The sequence below is a fragment of the Phyllostomus hastatus genome, unplaced genomic scaffold (genome assembly GCF_019186645.2).
Source record: "Phyllostomus hastatus isolate PE091 unplaced genomic scaffold, TTU_PhHast_1.1 phas_contig_38, whole genome shotgun sequence".
NCBI classification, from domain to species: domain Eukaryota; kingdom Metazoa; phylum Chordata; class Mammalia; order Chiroptera; family Phyllostomidae; genus Phyllostomus; species Phyllostomus hastatus.
Window position 1 is genome coordinate 24723580 of NW_025333869.1, and position 21505 is coordinate 24745084.

Sequence of the window (21505 nt, forward strand, 5' to 3'; positions counted from 1 at the left end):
GCCTGCTCTGTGGGGCAGAGGGTTCAGAAAAGGGATCAGGGGGACAATGGCCTCTGCTTGCCTTGACGCCAGACACTTCAGTCTCTTCCTGTGTACCACTGGTGCCTTTTAAGCTGCTGCAACTCTGGTGCTGGAGCTCAGAGGCTGTGAGTCTTAGTATGTGAATCCTTGTGTGGGTTCTTTAAGAGGAACTGCTTGGGGTTCCAGCAGTTTCTCCCACTGACTCAATTCCCACTGGTTTTTGTAGCTAGAAGTTGTGGGGACTTATCTTCCTGGTGCTGGAACCCTGGGATGGGCACTGATATGGGGCTAGGACTCTTTGCTCCTGACATACTGCTTTCAAATTTTTATCCACCATGCATGGTGAGGTATCAGCCAGTTCTGCATCTGCACCTCCCCTACTAGTCTGGATGGAAATGGTTTCTTTATTTCTGTAGTTGTCAGAGTTCCGATTTCTGATGGTTCCTATTGATGGTGGTTTTATATTTTAGTTGTAATTTTTATGTGGTTGCATGAAGAGGCAAGGCCTATGCTGCCAGGTCTGCTAGTATATGTTTTCATAACACCCTCTACTTTTTTTCCTTTGTAGCATTTCTTAGTCATGTATTTATATTTACCTCTGTGCTGTGCTTCCTTTTTTTTTTTTAAGATTTTATTTATATTTTTCAAAGATTTTTATTTACTTATTTTAGACAGAGGGGAAGGGAGTGAAATATCAATGTGTGGTTGCCTTTTGCATGCCCCGCCACTGGGGCCCTAACGTGGCCTGCAACCCAGGCATGTGCTCTGACGGGGAATTGACCTGGCAACCTTTTGGTTTACAGGCCCGCATTCAATCCACTGATCCATAACAACAAGGGCTGTTTAGAGAGTACAGAAGGGAGGGAGAGAGGGAGAGAAACATCAATGTGTGGTTGCCTCAGTTGTGCCCGCTAATGGGGACCTGGCCTGTAGCACAGGCATGTGCCTTGACTGGGGAACTCTGGACCCTTTGGTTCACAGGCCTCTACTCTATCCACTGAGTCACACCATCCAGGGCTAGATAGGAAGCTTCTTGAAGGCAGACATGTGTGTTTTGCATTAGTCCATAGCACTTATCAAACACTGATATGCTTTTTCAGGATTATGTTTATACATTGCTTGGAAACTTGGTTATCACTTCAATCTGTGCTTGCTAGATCACTTTCTGTCCCATATTAACCACTAATATGGTTAACTTATGTGCCTAACTGGTTTCTTTTGGGCTTACACCTCTGAAGATAGGCTGGTCTGGAAAGTCCATAAATTCTTTTTCTGTGTTGTATCACATGAATTAGATCTGTCCGGTCTCCTTTATGAGAGGAGATTTACAAATATGGAATCATATACCTTTAAGTTTCAAGAGGCAATAGTTTCATTTTCTACAGCCTTGAGAGTATCCTGAAATACCTATTAAGGATAAAATTCTTCTGGAATGTGGCCACATGGGAAAGCAAATGTTAACTGTGACAGCTCACTTCTCGGGTTTCAGTGACATTTTCTTCTAAGAAACATGATTGGAGAAATTTGTAGCTCTGTTCCTAATAAAATCAATGCAGTATGTCTTATTTAATGTGTATATCTGCTATTGCTCAAGTGTGTAAAAATTCCTCAGATTTATGATTTCAACTTGATCCTTTGAATTCTGTATTTTCTAATTACTACTGTATCAGATGACTTGCATGTTAGAATAGATATTGTTTCTGTTAAATCCAATTAAGAGACAATATTTACTATGAAGATTCCCTTCTTATGAATCATTTCTGTAGGATTATTGAGATCAAAAAAGAAATTACCTGGCTAATGAATTTATAATCATAGCCTAATGGTGGTTAATACCAGTCTGTGGATTAGATCTAATACTGTGGTTTTCACCCTCAGGTGCACATTAGAATCCCTTGAGGAGCTTCAAAAACTCTTGCTATCTGGCTGCACCTCAATGCAATTAAATCAGAATCTCTGGAACTGGACCCAGGTGTCATTAGTTTTTTTAAGAATTCCCGGTGATCTCAGTTTGTAGACAAGATTGAGAACCACTCAATCTGTTAGGAATTTCCATTCATATATTTAATAAAACAGCTCTTCTTCACCATGTATCTGCCTTATTGTAGTGACTGTCTTAGACTTTCCATGTAAACCTCTTTTGAGCCTGCCTATATTCTTTTTTTTTTTTAAGATTTTATTTATTTATTTTTAGAGTGGGAAGGGAGGGAGAAAGAGAGAGAGAAAAACATCAATGTGCGGTTGCTGGGGGCCATGGTCTGCAACCCAGGCATGTGCCCTGACTGGGAATCAAACCTGCGACACTTTGGTTCGCAGCCCACACTCAGTCCACTGAGCTATGCCAGCCAGGGCTTGAGCCTGCCTGTATTCTTAACTGGGCTGATGCCATTACATGCTTTATGAGGATGGCATGGACTGTACTAAGCTGTGTGCCAGTCACTGGGAAGCCCTTTTTATGTATGAATGCATTTATCCTTGCAACAACCTTAGGCTAAATAGGTATTATTCAGTCCATTTTTATAAGTGAGGAAATAGGCTTAGAGTGGGTAAATGACTTACCCAAGGTTTGTTTGAGTCTAAAACTTCTTTAACCCTTAAATACTTCCCTTTCTAAGGTAAGTAGACAATTAACATTTTGAGACAACTGCTTTTTGTGATAAGCTTGTCCACTAGCAACTGTGTCATATAGGGGTCTGGTTGAAGGCACCCCTTACTGATAAGGCCTGGAAAGGCAAAGTCCTGATAGAGTTGGTGCAATAGAGTCTCTAGCCCAACACAGAAAAACCCCATGTATATTGAGAAGTTCTAATCCTGTTTTTAAACATCTAAACATCTTGGGTTTTTTTAGATGTGCCTTACTGTAATAGATTTCAATGAAAATAATTGTGTGTGGTTAGCCCATCTAAAAACAAACTCGCACTCACGCCTGTCAGAATGGTTATCATCAATAAATCAACAAACAAGTGTTGGCGAGGATGTGGAGAAAAGGGAACCCTCCTGCACTGTTGGTGGGAATGCAGACTGGTGTAGCCACTGTGTAAAACAGGATGCAGGTGTCTCAAGAAATTAAAAATGGAACTGCCTTATTACCAAGCAGTTCCACCTCTGGGTATATATCTGAAGAAACTCAAAACACTAATTTGAGAAGATACATGCATCCCTGTGTTCATTGCAGCATTATTTACAATAGCCAAGATGTAGAAGTGTCCCAAGTGCCCATCAGTAGACGAGTGGATGAGATAGCTGTGGTACATATATACAATGGAATATTATTACTCAGCTATAAAAAAGAATGAAATCTTTGTGACAGTATTGTTGGACCTAAAGGATGTTATGCTGCGTGAAAAAAGTCAGAGAGAGGGAGACAAATGTGGTATGATTTCACTTACATGTGGAATATAAAGAACAAAAATGCATAAACAAAGCAGAAACAGACTCATAGATACAGAGAACAAACTGTATGGATGACAGAGAAGAGGTTTGGAGGGCTGGGTGAAAAAGTTGAAGGGATTAAGAAGTACAGATTGTCAGTTACAAAACAGTTATGGGGATGTAAAGTGCAGCATAGGGAATATAGTCAATAATATTGTAATAACTGTATGGTATCAGGTGGGTACCTGAAATATTGGGGGACCACTTTGTAAAGTATATGATTGCCTACCCACTATGCCGTAATCCTGAAACTAATATAAAATAATATTGAAAAAATTAAAGCAAATTCATGGTTGTAAATGTAGTCAGCCATACTATTGGGTTACTGTGTTGAAATCATAGAAGCCAAAACACTGTTGGCAATAGAGGATTTTTTTCTCTTAACTCTGTAGTTCAGTGATGGTCTCTTAGTGCTTTATAGCCTATGAAACTTCTTTCCTGGGATCCAGTAATCTCATTCACTGTAACACATCTAATTACTATGGGTTCCAGAAAATAACCTTGGATTGTTGGAATTATTTATACTAGGAGGGCTAGGCACGTAATGTAAATGTATCAGTTAACAGATGATCGAAGTGGAGTAGATGACTGACAGTAGGGCATGATGAGAACAGTGATGAGCTTCTGTTCCATTTTTAGGGCTGAGAATAGGTTCCAGTCTCTTGTTGCCATGAGTTGTCAGTTCTTCTAATTGATCTAAACCTGGAAATCTGAATTTTTAGTTGAAATTTATTAATTTTTAGGTGAAATCTCCCAAATAAAATATGTCTATGTGAATTCAGCCTCCTGAGGATTCCTGTTTTTTACTGTGCTTTTTAAAATAGTTTTTTAAAAAGATTTTATTTATTTTATTTTTAGAGAAGGGAAGGGAGGGAGAAAGAGGTAGAAAAACATTAATGGGTGGTTGTCTCTCATGTGCCCCCTACTGGGGACCTGGCCTGCAACCCAGGCACGTGCCCTTACTGGGAATTGAACCAGCGAACCTTTGGTTCACAGGCTGGAGCTGAATCCACTGAGCTACACCAGCCAGGGCTGTATTTTTTTTTAAACAAACACTTTTATTCCCTTTATTTTTTTGCATAAAATTATGTGGTGGCCACAGCTGGAGCCTGAGTCCTCTGCACAGAAACTCTGCCACGGGTCCTTATAAGATGGTCAGTGAATTCCTGATAGGGAGACTTGTTAGACACAGTCTCTTTCCAGAGGTCGGGGGTGAGATAGCTGTAGGTCTTAGGTATAACATCACAGGTGCCTTGGTGAAGTTGCCCAGAGTGGCAGTGCAGTCCCTGGCTGAGGTGTAGCAGTTTTGGATACTGGTCATCATCAGCACTTTCTTGGGCACAGTGACTGAGATGCTCCCCGTACCCCCAGGGGCAGGGATGAGGCACCCCAGCACAGAGCCACAGCAGCTGGTCACCTTGTAAGGGGTGGTGTGGGCCTTGCTGATCTTGTTCCCCTAGTAGCTTCACCACACAGGGACAGTAGAGAGCTTGGCTAGCTTGGTGGCTCCATGGAAGGCAGTGTCTTACTTCCTTTGAACACTTAACACCCAGACCTACATGTCCATTGCAGTTCCCAATGGTGACAAAAGCCTTGAACTGGGTCCTCTAGCTAGCACATGTCTGCTCTCGCATGGCCATAATCTTCAAAATGTCATCCTGAGGGATACCCCCATGAAAAAGTCAATGATCTGAGATTCCTTGATGGGATGGAGAAGAGATAGATTTCCTCCAGGAACTTGATCTTGATCACCTTGACCAGGCAGCCCAGCTTGGGGACAGGGATACACTCCTTGCCCTTGCCTCTGTGAGCTCTGTGGCTTCAGCCTCCAACCCTGACCATGACTCTGGCTGTGACCTCAGCCCCGGATGCCACTGCCAAACCCTCCGTGGAAACCACTGCAGCCTCTCATTCCAGGGCTCCTGAGACCTGGAGGCCCTCCTGCGGCACCTGCATCATTCACCATTTGGTGTTTCCTTGGAAAAGAAGCTACTCTCTGTGCTTTTGAATCTATCCTGAATGGTGAACCTTGCTCTTTGCCAAGGCCTTTATCTTTCTTTAATTAATCAAGGGTAACTCCCTTAGGATTATCTCAGAGTATAGTTAATTTGTTCTCCAAAAGGACAAGGTTCTCCCCTTCTCAAACTGTAGTCCTGTTGGTTGCTGAATTGCCTGAGATTATGCCAACTTTTCACTGAACTGCAGACCCAGATTTTGAGAAGTGAACAGGCATTGGGCACAGTTACTACCGGTATATCTTTACATTGAATTGGGCTGTAGGACATCATTTTGTCAGTGAGTGTAATGCTGCATGTTCTGTAAAGCTCTATGACTTGCAGGTGTCTCTCCAGATATTGAGCTTTTACTGAAGCCCTTCTCTGTAAGGGAGTATCTCTGGCTATATAAGATTTAAACATGATGCAATTCTTTATTTTGGTACATTTTTGCTTAATCTCCTCCAATAATTAATTTTTCTTTATATTATAGGCATATAGTTGGAAAGAGAGGGGACACAAGGAAGAAACTAGAAGTGGAGACCAAAACTTCTATTAGTATTCCTAAACTTGGACAAGAAGGAGAAATTGGTGAGACCCAGTATATATGTTATATGTGCAGTCATTTTTCATGTGTATGGAATAATGTAACCTAACTGAGGTGTTTAGTGACTGTATCCTTTATGAGGTTGTGTAGCTATTGGCCTTTTTATGATATATCAGTATTAGTCTCTGAATGAGGAAAGATGTGATTAAACAACCTTATTATGATTGAGTACCTGGGCCTTCATTTTATACTTTACCGTGTACTGAGGGGATAAAGCTTCGATTTTGTTGTGATTAGATTTCTTTTATGCTTTAGTAGCTTGAAATAGCGCTCGCAAATTGTTTCAAGTTAGAATTACAGAAAACCAATGAAACCTACAAATTTGAATGAAGTTCACCCCTTTCTATAAATGTTTCCTTGTTTTTACCTTGCTTTGTAGACTATGAGTAATGATTAAAATACCAAGCTGATTCAGGCCCTGGCCAAGTAGCTTAATTGGTTAGAGCATAGTCCCAATACACCACAGCTGTGGATTTCATCCCTGCTCAGGGCACATACAAGAAATAACCAGTGAATGCATAACTAACTGGAACAATAAATTGATGTCTCTTTCTTTCTCTCTCTCTACCTCCTTCCTCTCTGTCTCTCAAATCAATAAATTTAAAAAATAAAATAAAAACAATACCAAGCTGATTCAGCCCTGGCTGGTGTGGCTCAGTGGATTGATTGCTGGCCTGCACACCAAAGGGTCTGTGGTTCGATTCCCAGTCAGGGCACATGCCTGGGTTGCAGGCAGGGTCCCCAGTAAGAGGTATGCGAGAGGGAGCCACACAATCACGTTTTTCTCCCTCTCTCTCCCTTCCTTCCCCTTTCTAAAAATAAATAAATAAAATCTTTAAAATAAAAAAAATACCTGATTCAAGTAACTGCTGAGACTAGGAAAATAGTTTGGTAATATAAAACAAGTCAGAAAGTGTCAGAACCAAATGTCAGTGCGAACCAAGGACACATGCTTGTGTTTGTAAAACAGATTTGAGTGAGGGACTTTTTTTTTTTTTTTAAGAATGAGGGGAAAGTAGGGAGAAAGAGAAACATTGATGTGTGAGACAAACATTGACTGGTTGTCTCTTGCACGCCCCCAACTGTGGACCAGGCCCACAACCCAGGCATGTTTCCTAACTGAGAAGCAAACCAGTGACCCTTTGCTTTGCGGGATGATGCCCAACCAACTGAGCCACACCGGTCAGGGTGGGACAAATTTTTTAAAAACTTATCCTAAGACTAGGGCTTCTAAAAAATTAATTAAGTTCAATAGTGTCCAGTAATCTTATTTTCCATAAACACCCATAGATTTTATTGTTTTAGGAGAAAAAAATCAGTAGTACTCATCTTATTTTGTGATATATGAGAACAATCACTGTGACAGATAAGTAACAGTTGACTTGAGCACAGTGCTGTCCTAAAGAACTTTCTGTGATGATGGATGGTTATGTTCTATGTCTATGCTGTCTAGCACAGGAGCCATTAGCCACAGTAACCATGAGTACTTGAAATGTGGCTAGTGTGACTGAAGAACTGAATTTTTAATTCTATTTAATTCTAATTCATTTAATTTTAGTTTAACTAGGTGCTTGTGGGTTCCTGTATTGGACAGCACAGTACTAGACGTTTCCCCAGCCTCTTGCTAACTTCAGTAACCTCAAGCATAAGAACTTTAATGACATAAAGGATTTTATTAAAATAAACATTCAGTTCATTAGAATTATGAATTTTAAAAAACTTGGGTTTTTCCTTAAGCTTTAAGTTGAAATTACAAATATTGAAGTATTTTATAATGTCATTTAAGCGTATTTAACTAGTCTTGGCCTAGTGGCGCAGTTGGTTGGAGCGTCATCCTGTATACCAAGAGGTTGCAGGTTTGATTCCTGGTCAGAGTGCATACTTATGTTGTAGGTTTAATCCCTGGTTGCGGTGTGCACAGGAGGCAATGTGTCTCTCTCACATTGATGTTTCTCCCTCTCTCTTTCTCCCTTTGTCTCTCTCTAAAATCAATGAACATGTCATCGAGTGAGGTTTTAAAAAATTAAGCTTATTTAACTGTTTTTCTAATTTTAAAATTATTATATGCTTTAAAAATGGAAGGTTGCAGAGATTATATATAATAGGTATAAAGGGAATTTTTTGTAATAGGAACCCCTATTTTTGCTATCCATATAGTAACATAATAATTTTTGAAAATATATTTTATTGGTTATGCTATTAGAACTATCCCAATTTTTTCCCCTTTGCCCCCCCCAACTGGTACCCCCATTCCTTCCAGCAGTCCCCCCCTTAGTTCATGTCCATGGGTCATGCATATAAGTTCTTCGGCTACTCCATTGCCTATACTATTCTTAACCTCCCTGTCTATTTTGTGCCTACCATTTATGCTTCTTATTCCCTGTACCTTTTCCCCCATTCTCCCTGTCCCCCTCCCCACTGATAACCCTCCATGTGATCTCCGTATCTATGATTCTGTTCCTGTTCTGGTTGTTTGTTTAGTTTGTTATTTGGATTCAATTATTGATAGTTGGGAATTTATTGCCTTTTTAATGTTAATTGTTTTGATTTTCTTCTTTTTCTTATATAATGCCTGTTAGCATTTCATATAATAATGGCTTGGTGATGATGAATTCCTTTAGTTTTACCTTGTCTGGGAAGCACTTTATCTGCCCTTCCATTCTAAATGATAGCTTTGCTGGATAGAGTTCCAGGTTGTAGGTCCTTGCTTTTCATGACTTGGAATACTTCTTGCCAGTCCCTTCTTGCCTGCAAGGTTTCTTTTGAGAAATCAGCTGCTAGTCTTAATGGGAACTCCTTTATAGGTATTCCTTATGGGAACTATCTGCTTTTCTCTAAAAGATAAAGATTATCTGTCTTTATCCTTTGGCATTTTAATTATGATGTGCAATGGTGTGTTCCTCTTTGGGTCCAACTTATTTGAGACTCTCTGTGCTTCCTGGACTTGTATGTCTGTTTTCTTCACCAAATTAGGGAAGTTTTCTTTCATTATTTTTTCAAGTAAGTTTTCAATTACTTGCTCTTCCTTTTCTCTGTCTGGCATCCTCTATTATTCAGATATTGGTATGTTTAAAGTTGTCCCATAGGTTCCTAAGCCTCTCCTTGTTATTTTGAATTCTTTTTTCTTCCTGCTGTTCTGATTGAATGCTTTTTCCTTCCTTGTGTTTCAAATTGTTGATTTGATTCTTGGCTTCATCCCCTTCACTGTTTTCCCTGTAGATTTTTCTTCATTTCACTTAATCCATCCTTCATTTCTGTCTGGGTCTTTTTTATAGCATTGAATTACCCAATGAGTTCCTCGAGTATCTTGATAACCAGTGTTTTGAACTGTGCATCTAACAGTTTGCTTATCTCTATTCCATTTAGTTCTTTTTCTGGAGTTCTGTTCTTTCACTTGGGTCATATTTCTTTGCTTTTCATCTTGGCAGCTTCCCCGGGTTTGTTTCTGTGTATCAGGTAGAGCTGCTTTGACTCCCTGTCTTAGTGCACCTGTTAAGTTGGGTGGGGCAGAGCCTTAGGTAATCCCCAGTGCAGGGCCCCCTGTGTTTCTGCTCTGTTGCTCTGTGTTGGGGGAGGGCTTATAGAAGAGACTATACCTCTGCCTGTCTCTGGAGTATTGCCTGGGAGGAAGCTGTCTCCCCACTCACACTTCACTTTCTCCCTATTCACTTTCTTCACTTTCTGCCACTAGTGCCCTTTCAGCTGTTGCCCTGGTGCTGAGTCCCAGAGAGGGGTGTGTCCTTGTGAGTCCTCAGTCTGTTGTGGACCCTTTAAGAGGATGCAGTTTCTTCTACTGCCCTAACCCCCACTGATTTTTACAGCCATAAGTTATGGGGACTTATCTTCCTGGTGCTGGAACCCAGGGCTGTGTGGTCTGGACTGAGGCTGGGATCCCTTGCTCCCAAGATATCCCTCCTGTTTTTTATCCACTACATGTGGTCGTGGGACTGCCTGTTCCTGTCTCTGCACCTCTCTGTGCCACTCTGCATCTCTGTGCCTCTCTGCATCTACACCCCTCTTACCTGTCTGGATGAATGTGACTTCTTTAAATCCTTCGTTGTTGGACTTCCACACAACTCAGTTTTCTGACAATTCTGGGTAGTATGTGTTTTGTAGCATAGCTTAGTATTTGTTATAGTGGTGCGCAGAGGCAAGGCCTGTTTACCTGCACCTCCATCCTGACTGGAAGTTTCATAACAATTTTTATAACATGTTATAAATGTGGAGACCTTAGCCATTGTAAGATAATGAATCATTCCAAAATTTATCCAGAAAAGGGTAAGTAGTGTAAAGATTAGATTTTGATTTAGAAAGCACAGATATTTCAGTGTGTAAAACAAGCGTGTCTAATCGTTAAAAGTAAGAATTTGGTGGAACTAATTTAATTGAAAAACGAGGATAAACTGGCTTAATGGGCTTTTAGGGAAGTAATGTATATGGAAAAATGAAATTTATGGGTTAGATTAAATTAAGTTGTGGAACCAAGAATGCTGTTGCATTGGTGTGGTATTTGCTGCCATTTACTCATTTTCTTTTGCCTCTCCTTAGAGAACCTAGAGAAGAAGATGATCTAGTAGTAGGTTTTTTTAATTTGTCCTCTAGACATAAAATTTACCATTTTGACTACAATAAGTATTGAATTCAGGAGCATTTAGTACATAATACAATATTGTGCAGCCATCACCACTGTCTGGTTTATAATACTTTTTATCACCCCAAAAGGAAAAGCCATATCCATTAAGCCAGGTGTGTCTAACCTGTGGCCCATGGGCTGCATGCAGCCCAGGATGGCTGTGAATGTGGCTCAACAGAAATTCGTAAATTTACTTAAAACATTACGAGATTTTTTGTGATTATGTGTCACAATGTGTTTAACGTGTGGCCCAAGACAACTGTTCTTCCAGTGTGGCCCAGAGACGCCAAAAGATTGGACACCTCTGTGAGTAGTTATTTCCCATACGTTCCTCCCCTGTCTTTGAGTACCACTAATCTGCTTTTTGTCTCTGAATTTGCCTGTTCTGGGTTTTTCCTATAAATGGAAACATACACACAGTATATGGCTTCTTTGGTCTCTCTTTTACTTAGCATCATGTTTTCAGATTCATCAATATTTTCGAATGCATCAGTTCTACATTCCCTTATTTTTGGCTGAATAATAATAGTATGGAGATAGAACATTTTATTTATCGGTTGATAGACATTTGTATTTTTTTCACCTTTTGGTTCTGTGAATGTTTGTGTGCAAGTTTTTTGAACACCTGTTTTTACTTCTTTGAGTTTCTATGTAGGTGTGAAATTTCTGGGTCATGTGATAATTCCTTTTTAACTTTTTCAGGAACTACCAAACTTTTTCACAGCAGCTGCGGAATTCCTGTCAGCATAGCATGAAGGGTTTACTTTGTATCTTTTGAACTCATTTTTCTAGTTCATTAGCTGGTCTTTAAGGATATTCTGTTTTTAGCTCTGGCCAGGCAGCTCAGTTGGTTGGAGAGTCATCCCGATATGCCAAGGTTGTGGGTTCAATCCTCTATCAGGACACATACTGTAATCAATGAAGATGTGAATAAGTGCCACAATAAATCAATGTTTCTCTCTCTCTCTGTTTCTCACTCTCTCTTCCTCTCTAAAATTAATAAAAAAAAAAAACCCATTAGGTCCTGACCAGTGTGGCTCAGTTGGTTGGGTGTGGGCGTTGTCCTTCCTGCAAAAGCAAAAGGTCACTAGTTTGATCCCTGGTGAGGGCACATGCCTGGGTTGTGGTTTCAGTCCCCGGTCTGGGCACATGCAAGAGGCAACTAATCAATACTCTCATGTCGATGTTTCTTCTCTTTCTTCTTCTCTTCCCCCCTCCCGTCTAACAATAAATAGATAAAATCTTTAAGAAAACCCATTAAGTTAAAAAAAAGGATATTCTGTTTTTAGATCTTATTCTGCTTAGATTGAATTCATTTTGTTCCTTACACTTGGTATTGTCCTCTGTTCAGAATTATATATATATTCAGGACAGCTCCCCACAGATGACAATATCTGGAGGTCACCTGTCTTACTAGCATTTGATGATCCTTGAGTGTGTTAACCCCTTTTTTTGTTTTCAGTAATCACCGGCCAGCATCGAAGTGGTGTAATTTCAGCCCGAACTCGGATTGATGTTCTTTTGCTCACTTTCAGAAGAAAGCAGCCTTTTACACATTTCCTTGCCTTTTTCCTCAATGAAGCTGAGGTTCAGGAAAGATTCCTGAAGTTCCAGGAGGAAGTACTGGAGAGGTGCTCCATGGTAAGCAGCAAAACAAAACAAAGCAAAAAGTTTAAGAGATCGTAAAATGATGGTACAAAACAAAAATGTTTCCTAATTCAAACAGTATATACAAATCTCTTACCAAAAAAGGTAACCATTTCTGATGTTTCCTTTTAATTTGAGCTGAAAGAAAATATATATAGACATAGCAGCACATAAGTGTCTATATATTACTGAAATATTCTTTTTAAAAAGTTTTTATTTATTTTTAGAGAGGGGAATGGAGGGAGAAAGAGAGGGAGAGAAACATCAATGTGTGGTCACCTCTCATGCTCCCCCTACTGGGGACCTGGCCTGCAACCCAAGCAGGTGCCCTGTCTGGGAATCAAACCAGTGACCATTTGGTTCGCAGGCTGGTGCTCAATCCACTGAGCCACACCAGCCAGAGCTTATTGAAATATTCTTTAAAAATTTTAAGAGATGGAAAGATCATCTTAATATACACGGTATCCTGAACCTTGTGGATGGCAATGTTAATGAAATGCCACCTCAGAACAGTCAGGGCTTATTTGGGGTTAGTAACAAAAAACAAAATTGCATATGAAATTTTTATACTTATGTAACAGTGAAATGCTAGTTTATTATCCTATGACCAAAATAATAGCAGATAATTTAGATTAGAATAAGTTTTAAAATTCTTTTGGATCTACTTTTAGGTAATTTAAAGAAATACTTATTTTTTAAAAAATTATGGAAGTAATATATACTTATAGAAAATTTAGAAAATACAGAAAGGATTAATAAAAAGTCACCCATAATCTCACCACTGACAGATAATATTGTAGTATGTTTGTGTGTGTGTACACACATACATTAAAAAAAATGTGTCTTACATATGGTTTTATATCCTATTTTCTTTGAAATTTAACATTATACCATGATTACTTCATCATTGAATAAAAACCTAAATAGTTTACCTTTGCTTTGGAGACTGGGAAGGAAATTACAGTAGAGATTACTAAAATGACATGATCTGATTTCAGTAACTGTTCAGATGACTTGATTTTTAATGGCTACATACTATTCTGATACAGGAATGTATAATAATTTATTTAATCTTTATTCTATTTTTTTATTATTATAAATAATGATGTTAGGAGTATTCTTCTGCACTAGTCTAATTAGCTTACTTAGTAAATTCCTGGAAGTGGGAAAAGTATGTATGTGTTTGAGGTTTTTGATATTATATCCAAATTACCTTCAGGAGGCACTATAGCATTTTATACTTCACACTATAGCTTTCTGTAGGTTTCTTTTCCGACCCTTGCCAGTACTGGGTTTTACTGTTCTTTTATATATACTTTTTGTAATCCAGTGGACAAAAATATTAGCTCATTGTTTTTTTTTCCAATTTTATTTTAATCATTGTTCAAGTACAGTTTTCTTGTCCTTTATTCCCATCCTAGCCCACCCACCCCTCCCTCCCCACCTCCCTCTCATTTCCACCCCGCCCCCCCCCCCCCAGTTTTTGTCCATGTGTCCTTTATATTTGTTCCTGTAAACCCTTCCCATTCTCCCCTGAAACTCCCCTGAACTTCCCTCCCCTCTCCCCTCTGGTCTGTCAGCCTGTTCTCTATTTCAGTGTCTTTGGCTATATTTTGCTTATTTGTTTGTTTTGTTGTTTAGGTTCCTGTTAAAGGTGAGATCATATGGTATTTGTCTTTCACTGCCTGGCTTATTTTGCTTAGCACAATGCTTTCCAGCTCCATCAATGCTGTTGCAAAGGGTAGGAGCTCCTTCTTTCTGCTGCATAGAATTCCATTGTGTAAATGTACCATAGTTCTTTGATCCATTAATTTACTGATGGGTACCTAGATTGCTTCCAGCACTTGGCTATTGTAAATTGTGCTGCTATGAACATTGGGGTGCATAGGTTCTTTTGGATTGGTGCTTCAGGGTTCTTAGGATATAACCCCAGCAGTGGAATTGCTGGGTCAAAAGGCAGGTCCATTTTAAGTTTTCTGAGGAAATTCCATACTGTTTTCCACAGTGGATGTACCAGTCTGCAGTCCCACCAACAGTGCACTAGGGTCCCCTTTTCTCCACAACCTCTCCAACACTTGTTATTTGTTGATTTGTTTATGATGGCCATTCTGACTGGTGTGAAGTGGTATCTCATTGTGGTTTTAATTTGCATCTCTCTGATAGCTAGCGATATTGAGCATCTTTTCATGTGTCTCTGGATCCTCTGTATGTTCTCCTTGGAGAAGTGTCTATTCAAGTCTTTTGCCCACTTTTTAATTGGATTCCTTGTCTTCTTAGAGTGGAGTCGTGTAAGTTCTTTATATATTTTGGAGATTAAACCCTTGTCTGAGGTATCATTGGCAAATATGTTTTCCCATACAGTTGGTTTTCTTTTTATTTTAATACTGTTTTCTTTAGCCATGCAGAAGCTTTTTATTTTGATGAGGTCCCATTTGTTTATTCTTTCCTTTATGTCCCTTGCTCTAGGGGATATGTCAGTAAAAATGTTTCTGCGTGAAATATCTGAGATTTTCCTGCCTGTGTTCTCCTCTAGGACTTTAATGGTGTCATGGTTTATATTTAAATCTTTTATCCACCTTGAATTTATTTTTGTGTATGGTGTAAGTTGGTGCTTGAGTTTCATTTTTTTTTGCACATAGCTGTCCAGTTCTCCCAACACCATTTGTTGAAGAGGCTGTTTTTACTCTATTTTATGTTTGTGCCCCTTTTGTCAGATATTAATTGACCCTAGAGACTTGGATTTATTTCTGGGCTCTCTGTTCTGTTCCATTGGTCTGTGTCCCTGTTTTGATTACAGTGGCCTTGTAATACAGTTTAGTATCAGGTATTGCGATCCCTCCTACTTTACTCTTCTTTCTTAAAATTGGAGAAGCTATTCAGGGTTGTTTATGGTTCCATATAAATTTTTGAAGTATTTGTTCTATGTCTGTGAAATATGCCATTGGTACTTTAATAGGGTTTGCATTGAATGTATAAATTGCTTTGGGTAGTATGGACATTTTAATGATGTTAATTCTTCCGATCCATGAACATGGTATATTTTTCCATTTGTTTGTGTCTTCCTTGATTTCTTTCTTCAGTGTTATGTAGTTTTCTGAATACAGGTCTTTTACCTCTTTGGTTAGGTTTATTCCTAGGTATTTTAATTTTCTTTTTGCAATATTGAATGGGACTTTTTCCTTGATTTCTGCTTCTGCTGTTTCATTGTTGGTGTACAGAAATGCCTTTGATTTCTGGATATTGACTTTGTATCCCGCTGTTTTTCCAAATTCATTTATTAGGTCAAGCAGTTTTTTGGCTCAGTCTATAGGATTTTCTATGTGTACTATCATGTCATCTGCAAACAGTGACAGTTTTGTTTCCTCCTTTCCAATTTGGATGCCTTTTATTTCCTTTTCTTGTCTGATTGCTGTGGCTAAAACTTCCAATACTATATTGAATAGAAGTGGTGAGAGCGGTTAGCCTTGTCTTGTTCCTGATCTTAGTGGAAAAGATTTTAGTTTTTGCCCATTGAGTATGATGTTTTCTATAGGTCTCTCATATATGACCTTTATTATGTTGAGGAATGCTCCCACTTTGCAGAGTGTTTTTAGCATAAATGGGTGCTGTACTTTATCAGATGCTTTTTTCTGCATCTATTGATATGATCATGTGATATTTGTCTTTGATTTTGTTTATGTGATGTATTACATTTACTGATTTGCAAATATTGTACCATCCTTGCATCCCTGGAATGAATCCCACTTGGTCATGGTGTATGATCTTTTTAATGTATTAGTGGATGCAGTTTGCCAATATTTTGTTGAGGATTTTAGCGTCTATGTTCATCAGCAATATTGGCTTGAAGTTTTCTTTCTTTGTTGTGTCTTTGTCTGGTTTTGGGATTAGGATGATCCTGGCTTCATAAAAAAGAGTTTGGGAGTCTTCCATCATCGTGGCTTTTTGGAATAGTCTCTGAAGTATAGGGGTTAGCTCTTTCTTAAATGCTTTGTAGAATTCTCCTGTGAAACCATCTGGTCCAGGCCTTTTGTGTGTTGGGAGTTTTTTGATTACTGCTTCAGTTTCATCTGCTGTTATTGGTCTGTTCAGGCTTTCTGCTTCTTCTTTATTGAGTTTTGGAAGATTATATTTTTCTAGAAATTTGTCCATTTCTCCTAGGTTTTCAAATTTCTTGGCATACAGTTCTTTGTAGTAATTTCTTACAATCCTTTGTATTTCTGTGGTATCTATTGTAATCTCCCCTCTTTCATTTCTGATTGTGTTTATTTGGGTCTTCTCTCTTTTTTTCTTGATGAGTCTGCTTAAAGGCTTGTCGATTTTGTTTATCTTTTCAAAAAACCAGCTCCTGGATTCATTGATCCTTAGAATTGTGCTTTTAGTCTCTATGTCATTTAATTCTGCTCTGATCTTGGTTATTTCCTTTTTTCCACTTGCTCTGGGCTTTGTTGTTGTTCCTTGAGTTCTTGTAGGCATATGGTTAGGTTGTTTGTTTGAAATGTTTCTGTCTTTTTTAGGTAGGCCTGTATGGCTATGAATTTCCCTCTCAGGACTGCCTTCTCTGTGTCCCATAAGTTTTGGGTTGTTGTGGGTTCATTTTCATTTGTTTTCAGAAACTTTTTGATTTCTTCCCTAATTTCATTCTTGACCCATTCATTGTTTAATAGCATGCTATTTAATCTCCATGATTTTGAGTGTTTTGGGTTTTTTCCTTGGGGTTGGTTTTTAGTTTCAGTCCCTTGTGATCCAAGAAAATGCTTGATATGATTTCAATTTTCTTGAATTTGTTGAGGCTTGTTTTGTGTCCTATCATGTGGTCTGTCTTTGTAAATGTTCCATGTACATTTGAAAAGAATGTGTATTTAAGCTTCTTTGGGATGGAGGGCTCTGTATATATCAGTTAAGTCCATTTCATCTAGAGCATTTTTCAATACTACAATATCTTTGTTGATGTTTTGTTTGGAAGATCAGTCCATTTTTGACAGTGGGGTGTTAAATTCCCTTACTATAATTGTGTTGCTGTCCATATCTTTCTTGAAGTCCTCTAAGAGTTTCTTTATGTATTTGGGTGCTCCTATGTTGGGTGCATACATATTTATAATGTTTATGTCTTCTTGGTGGATTCTTCCCTTGAGTCTTATGAAGTGACCTTCTGGGTCTCTCTTTATGGCTTTTTTCTGGAAGTCTATTTTGTCTGATATGAGTATTGCTACCCTGGCTTTTTTTCCTTGTCCATTTGCTTCGAAAATTTGTTTCCAGCCCTTCACTTTCAGCTTGTGAAGGTCTTTCATGCTGAAGTGGGTCTCTTGTAGGCAGCATATGTGTGGGTCATGCTTTCTTATCCATTCAGCTATTGTATGTCTTTTGATTGGAGCATTTAATCCATTTACGTTTAAGGTTATTATTGATAGGTACTTATTCATTGCCATTTATGTACCTGTGTTCCCCCCTCTCTCTTTTCCTTCCTTTCCTTAAAGCAGTCCCTTTAGCATGTCTTGCAGAGCTGGTTTGGTGGAGGTGTATTCTTTTAGACTTCTTTTGTCTGGGAAGCTTCTTATTTGGCCTTCTGTCTTGATTGAAAGCCTTGCTGGGTAAAGTAGTCTTGGTTGCAGACCTCTGGTTCTCATTACTTGGAATATTTCTTGCCATTCTCTTCTGGCTTAGAGTGTTTCCATTGAGAAGTCAGCTGTTAGCCTTATTGGGGCTCCCTTGTATGTTACTTCCTGTTTCTCCCTTGCTGCCTTTAAGATCCTCTCTTTGTCTTGAAATTTTGTCATTTTAATTATGATGTGTCTTCAAGTGGGTCTCTTTGGGTTCCTCTTGATTGGGACTCTCTGTGTTTCCTGGATTTGTGTGACTTTTTCTCTCATCAAATTAGGCAAGTTTTCTATCATTACTTTTTCAAATAGGTTTTCTATCCCTTGCTGCTCTTCTTCTCCTTCTGGTATCCCTATTATACAGATATTATTACGTTTCATATTGTCCTGCATTTCACTTAATCCCTCTTCATTCTTTCTGAGCCTCTTTTCCTTTGCTTGCTCTTTCTGTGTGTTTTTTTCTACTTTGTCCTCCAGTTCGCTGATCTGATCTTCTGCTTCTTCGATCCTGCTTTTGATTCTTTCTACTGTGTTCTTCAGTTCAGAAATTCTATTCTTCATTTCCTCTTGGCCCTTGTTGACAGTTTCTGTTTCCTTTTTCATGTTGATATAGTTTGCAGTGAGTTCGTTGTAGCTTCCCTGTAGTTTCTGGTAGCTCATTGTGAGCTCATTGAGTTTCCTGCTAATCATTGTTTTGAACTCAATATCTGATAGTTGGGTTGCCTCTATTTCATTTAGCATTCTTTCTGAGGCTTCCTCCTTTCTCTTCATATGGGGATTGTTTCTTTTTCTTCTCATTGTTCGTGAGACTCTTCTTGTTAGCCCCTGTTTCTTAAATTGATCTGTTCTTGTTCCCTGGGTTATGTTGTGAACTTCTGTCATAGAATACCTGTGATATTCAGTGGTGCAGTCTCCTTCAGGTATCGTGGTGTTCACAGCTTCCCCCTATTCTTTTTTGTGATCATTTGGAGGGGTAAGGCAAAATGGTTTAAGACAGCAATGGAGTATTCTATGATAATTACAGTAGCAGCCAGTAGAGAAGAGATAGGAGATCCTTTGGCTACATATAGTGTTAATTGTGATCTTCCTCTCCACTAGCCCCTTTTTATAAAGGATGGAAAGAAGATAAGGTTGTTATTGGGGAGGAAAGGATTGTGAGTTGGATCTAGGAAGCAGTGAGGGTGTGGGAGGTCAGATTCTGAGGTAGGGTGATAGTAAAGAATAGTAAATAGGTTGTAGTGTGTGAGAGAGTAGAGTTAACCACTACAGTAATCGAGTTCGGGAAACAGCGAAGTGGGCTAAGATCTGGGAGGGGTGTTGTGTAGTATTTACAATTGTATGGAATAGCTATTATTTACAGTAGTATTAGAGCAACAATCATAACACAATCCATGAGCTCTAGATAACAGTAGTATTAGAGCAACAATCATGACACAATCCATGAGCTCTAGATAACAAGAATAGGGAGTATAGAACCTTGGGTAGTATACTAATGGAACACAAATGAAGGACAGTAAATTAGCAATACACTATGAATGAGATAACAAGGGAAACCTGTCAAACGATACAATATAACCAGCCAAGCAAAGAAGTCTATGCAGAGAGAAGAGGAATATCAAAATACTATTAAAATAAAAAAATGTAAGAATAAGGAAAAATGATAATACAAATATGCAATAACTTGCTGGTTCAAAAAAAGGAAAAAAAGGAAGAAAAGCAGAAGATGGAAGGAAGAAGAGATAAATTTGGAAAGAAAGGAAGAAGGAATAACACTAGAAAGAAAGAGAAGCATAAGGAATTGAGAGGTATAAAAATAATAGGAATTAAAAAATAAAAAGTTACTTAAAAAAAGAAAATAACAAAAAAAACCTCTTGTTGGTTTCCAAATGGCGAAGCCGTTTTTTCTGGTCTTCCTGGCTTCAGCAAGCTGAGGGGCGGTTGATATCTCTTTTCTCCCTTCCCATTCAGCACTCAGTTAGCCTCTCCCGTACTGTCCCCAGGGCTATCTGCATGTTCTCCCCAGAGCCAGTCTGGTGCCTCTCCGCAGGGCCCTGGGTGTGGGATCTGGGTCCTCTTAAGGACGCTCTTCGGAGCTCACAGCCGTTGGCTCCCTGGATCCTGCGGAGTGCGGAATGCGCTGGCCTTCCTCGTGTTCATGGTGTGAGCTCCGGGGATCCTGAGGGGCGCGCTCTTCCCCCGAGGTCACAGCTGGGGGCACCAGGGATCCTGCAGAGCGCCCGCACCTTTTCTTTGTTCACGGTTGTTGGCTCTGGGTCTTCCACAGAACCATACTTTCTCCGGGTTGCGGGTGCTGGCACGGCGCGCAGCCAGGCCGCCCTGTGTCACAGGCTCCGGCGCACACTCTTCCTAGGGCTATGTGTGGGTGCTCACAACCCCTGCGTGATTGCCACTCAGTCCTCACTCCCCTCTCTGTGCCTTCAAGCAACCAGGCCTCCCCCCGCGTGCTGCTCAATCCTTGTTTGGCCGGGAAGGGAGAGGTTGACCCAGTGCCGGAAGCGCTGGGCCTGGGGCTGCAACCTGGTCCTGGTGCTGATCCCTGGGCCCTTATTATGCCGAAGCACTCTCCTTACCGTCTGGTTTTTCAGTGTCTGCTATAATTTTTGATCTCCAATTTTCATGTATGTTGTGATATTGTTGACTGTTTGTTCCTTTGCTGATCGGCTAGGTTTTTCTCCCATGTGTAGGGAAAGTGGAATCTGTTCCCTCCTACCACGCTGCCATCTTAAAACAACCCAGCTCATTGTTTTATTGTTCATTTATTTGATTATTGGTAAATTAAGACTTTTTCATTTGTTTAGCTGTTCTTCATGTTTTGGTCAATTTTTCTCTGAGAGTGTTCATTTTTTATTTGTAAGAACTTCATATGTAATAAGATCAGTATTATTTCATAACTTACATTTAACTATTTAATTCATTTGGAATGTATTTTGGTGTTTAGTAAGAGGTAACACCTGTTTAGGTAAACTGCTTATCCCCAGAAGAATTTAAAATTTTTTTAGTTTACCTTAAAAATTATCATATAGTAAAATGGACTTTTTTGGGTGTACATTTCTATGAATTTGAACACATGTATAGATTTGTACAGTCACCTACCACAATCAGGATACAGAATAGTTGTTGCACATCAACAAACTCCCTCGTGTTATCCCTTCATAGGCACCTCTTCCCTATCCCAAATCCTGGCAGTCCCTGATCTCTTCTCAGTTAATGTGGTTTTGTCTTTCTGATAATGCCATAGAAATGGAATCATACAATGTGTAACCTTTTGAGCCTGTTTTTTTTCACTCAGCATCATGCCTTTGAAATTCATTCAAGTTGTGTATATGTAGGTTTTTTCCTTTTTATTGCTGAGTAGTATTCCACTGTATGGATGCATCTCAGTTTGTTTATCCATCCACCTGTTGAAGGACATTAGGGTTGTTTCCAGTTTTGGGCAGTTATGAATAGAACTGCTATATAAATGTTTATGTATATCCTGGCTGGTGTGGCTCAGGGGATTGAGTGCTGGCCTGTGAACCAAAAGTTTGCCTGTTCAATTCCCAGTCAGGGCTTATGC

At 39.3% G+C, this 21505-nt stretch overlaps 1 protein-coding gene across 6 annotated transcripts in view; it reads left to right on the plus strand.

The window, feature by feature from the left end:
• The window catches only part of ASCC1 (activating signal cointegrator 1 complex subunit 1), a 128704-nt gene that overhangs the window by 12320 nt on the left and 94879 nt on the right, over nt 1-21505 (plus strand). For all 6 annotated transcript variants that reach the window (XR_006786039.1, XR_006786040.1, XM_045842017.1 and 3 more), the window contains exons 4-5: nt 5941-6038; nt 12150-12328. Coding sequence is in view for 4 of the 6 variants with exons in the window: in XM_045842017.1 (XP_045697973.1) it covers nt 5941-6038; nt 12150-12328 (277 nt within the window). In the remaining 2 variants the exon portion in view is untranslated. The remainder of the gene's footprint in view (nt 1-5940; nt 6039-12149; nt 12329-21505) is intronic.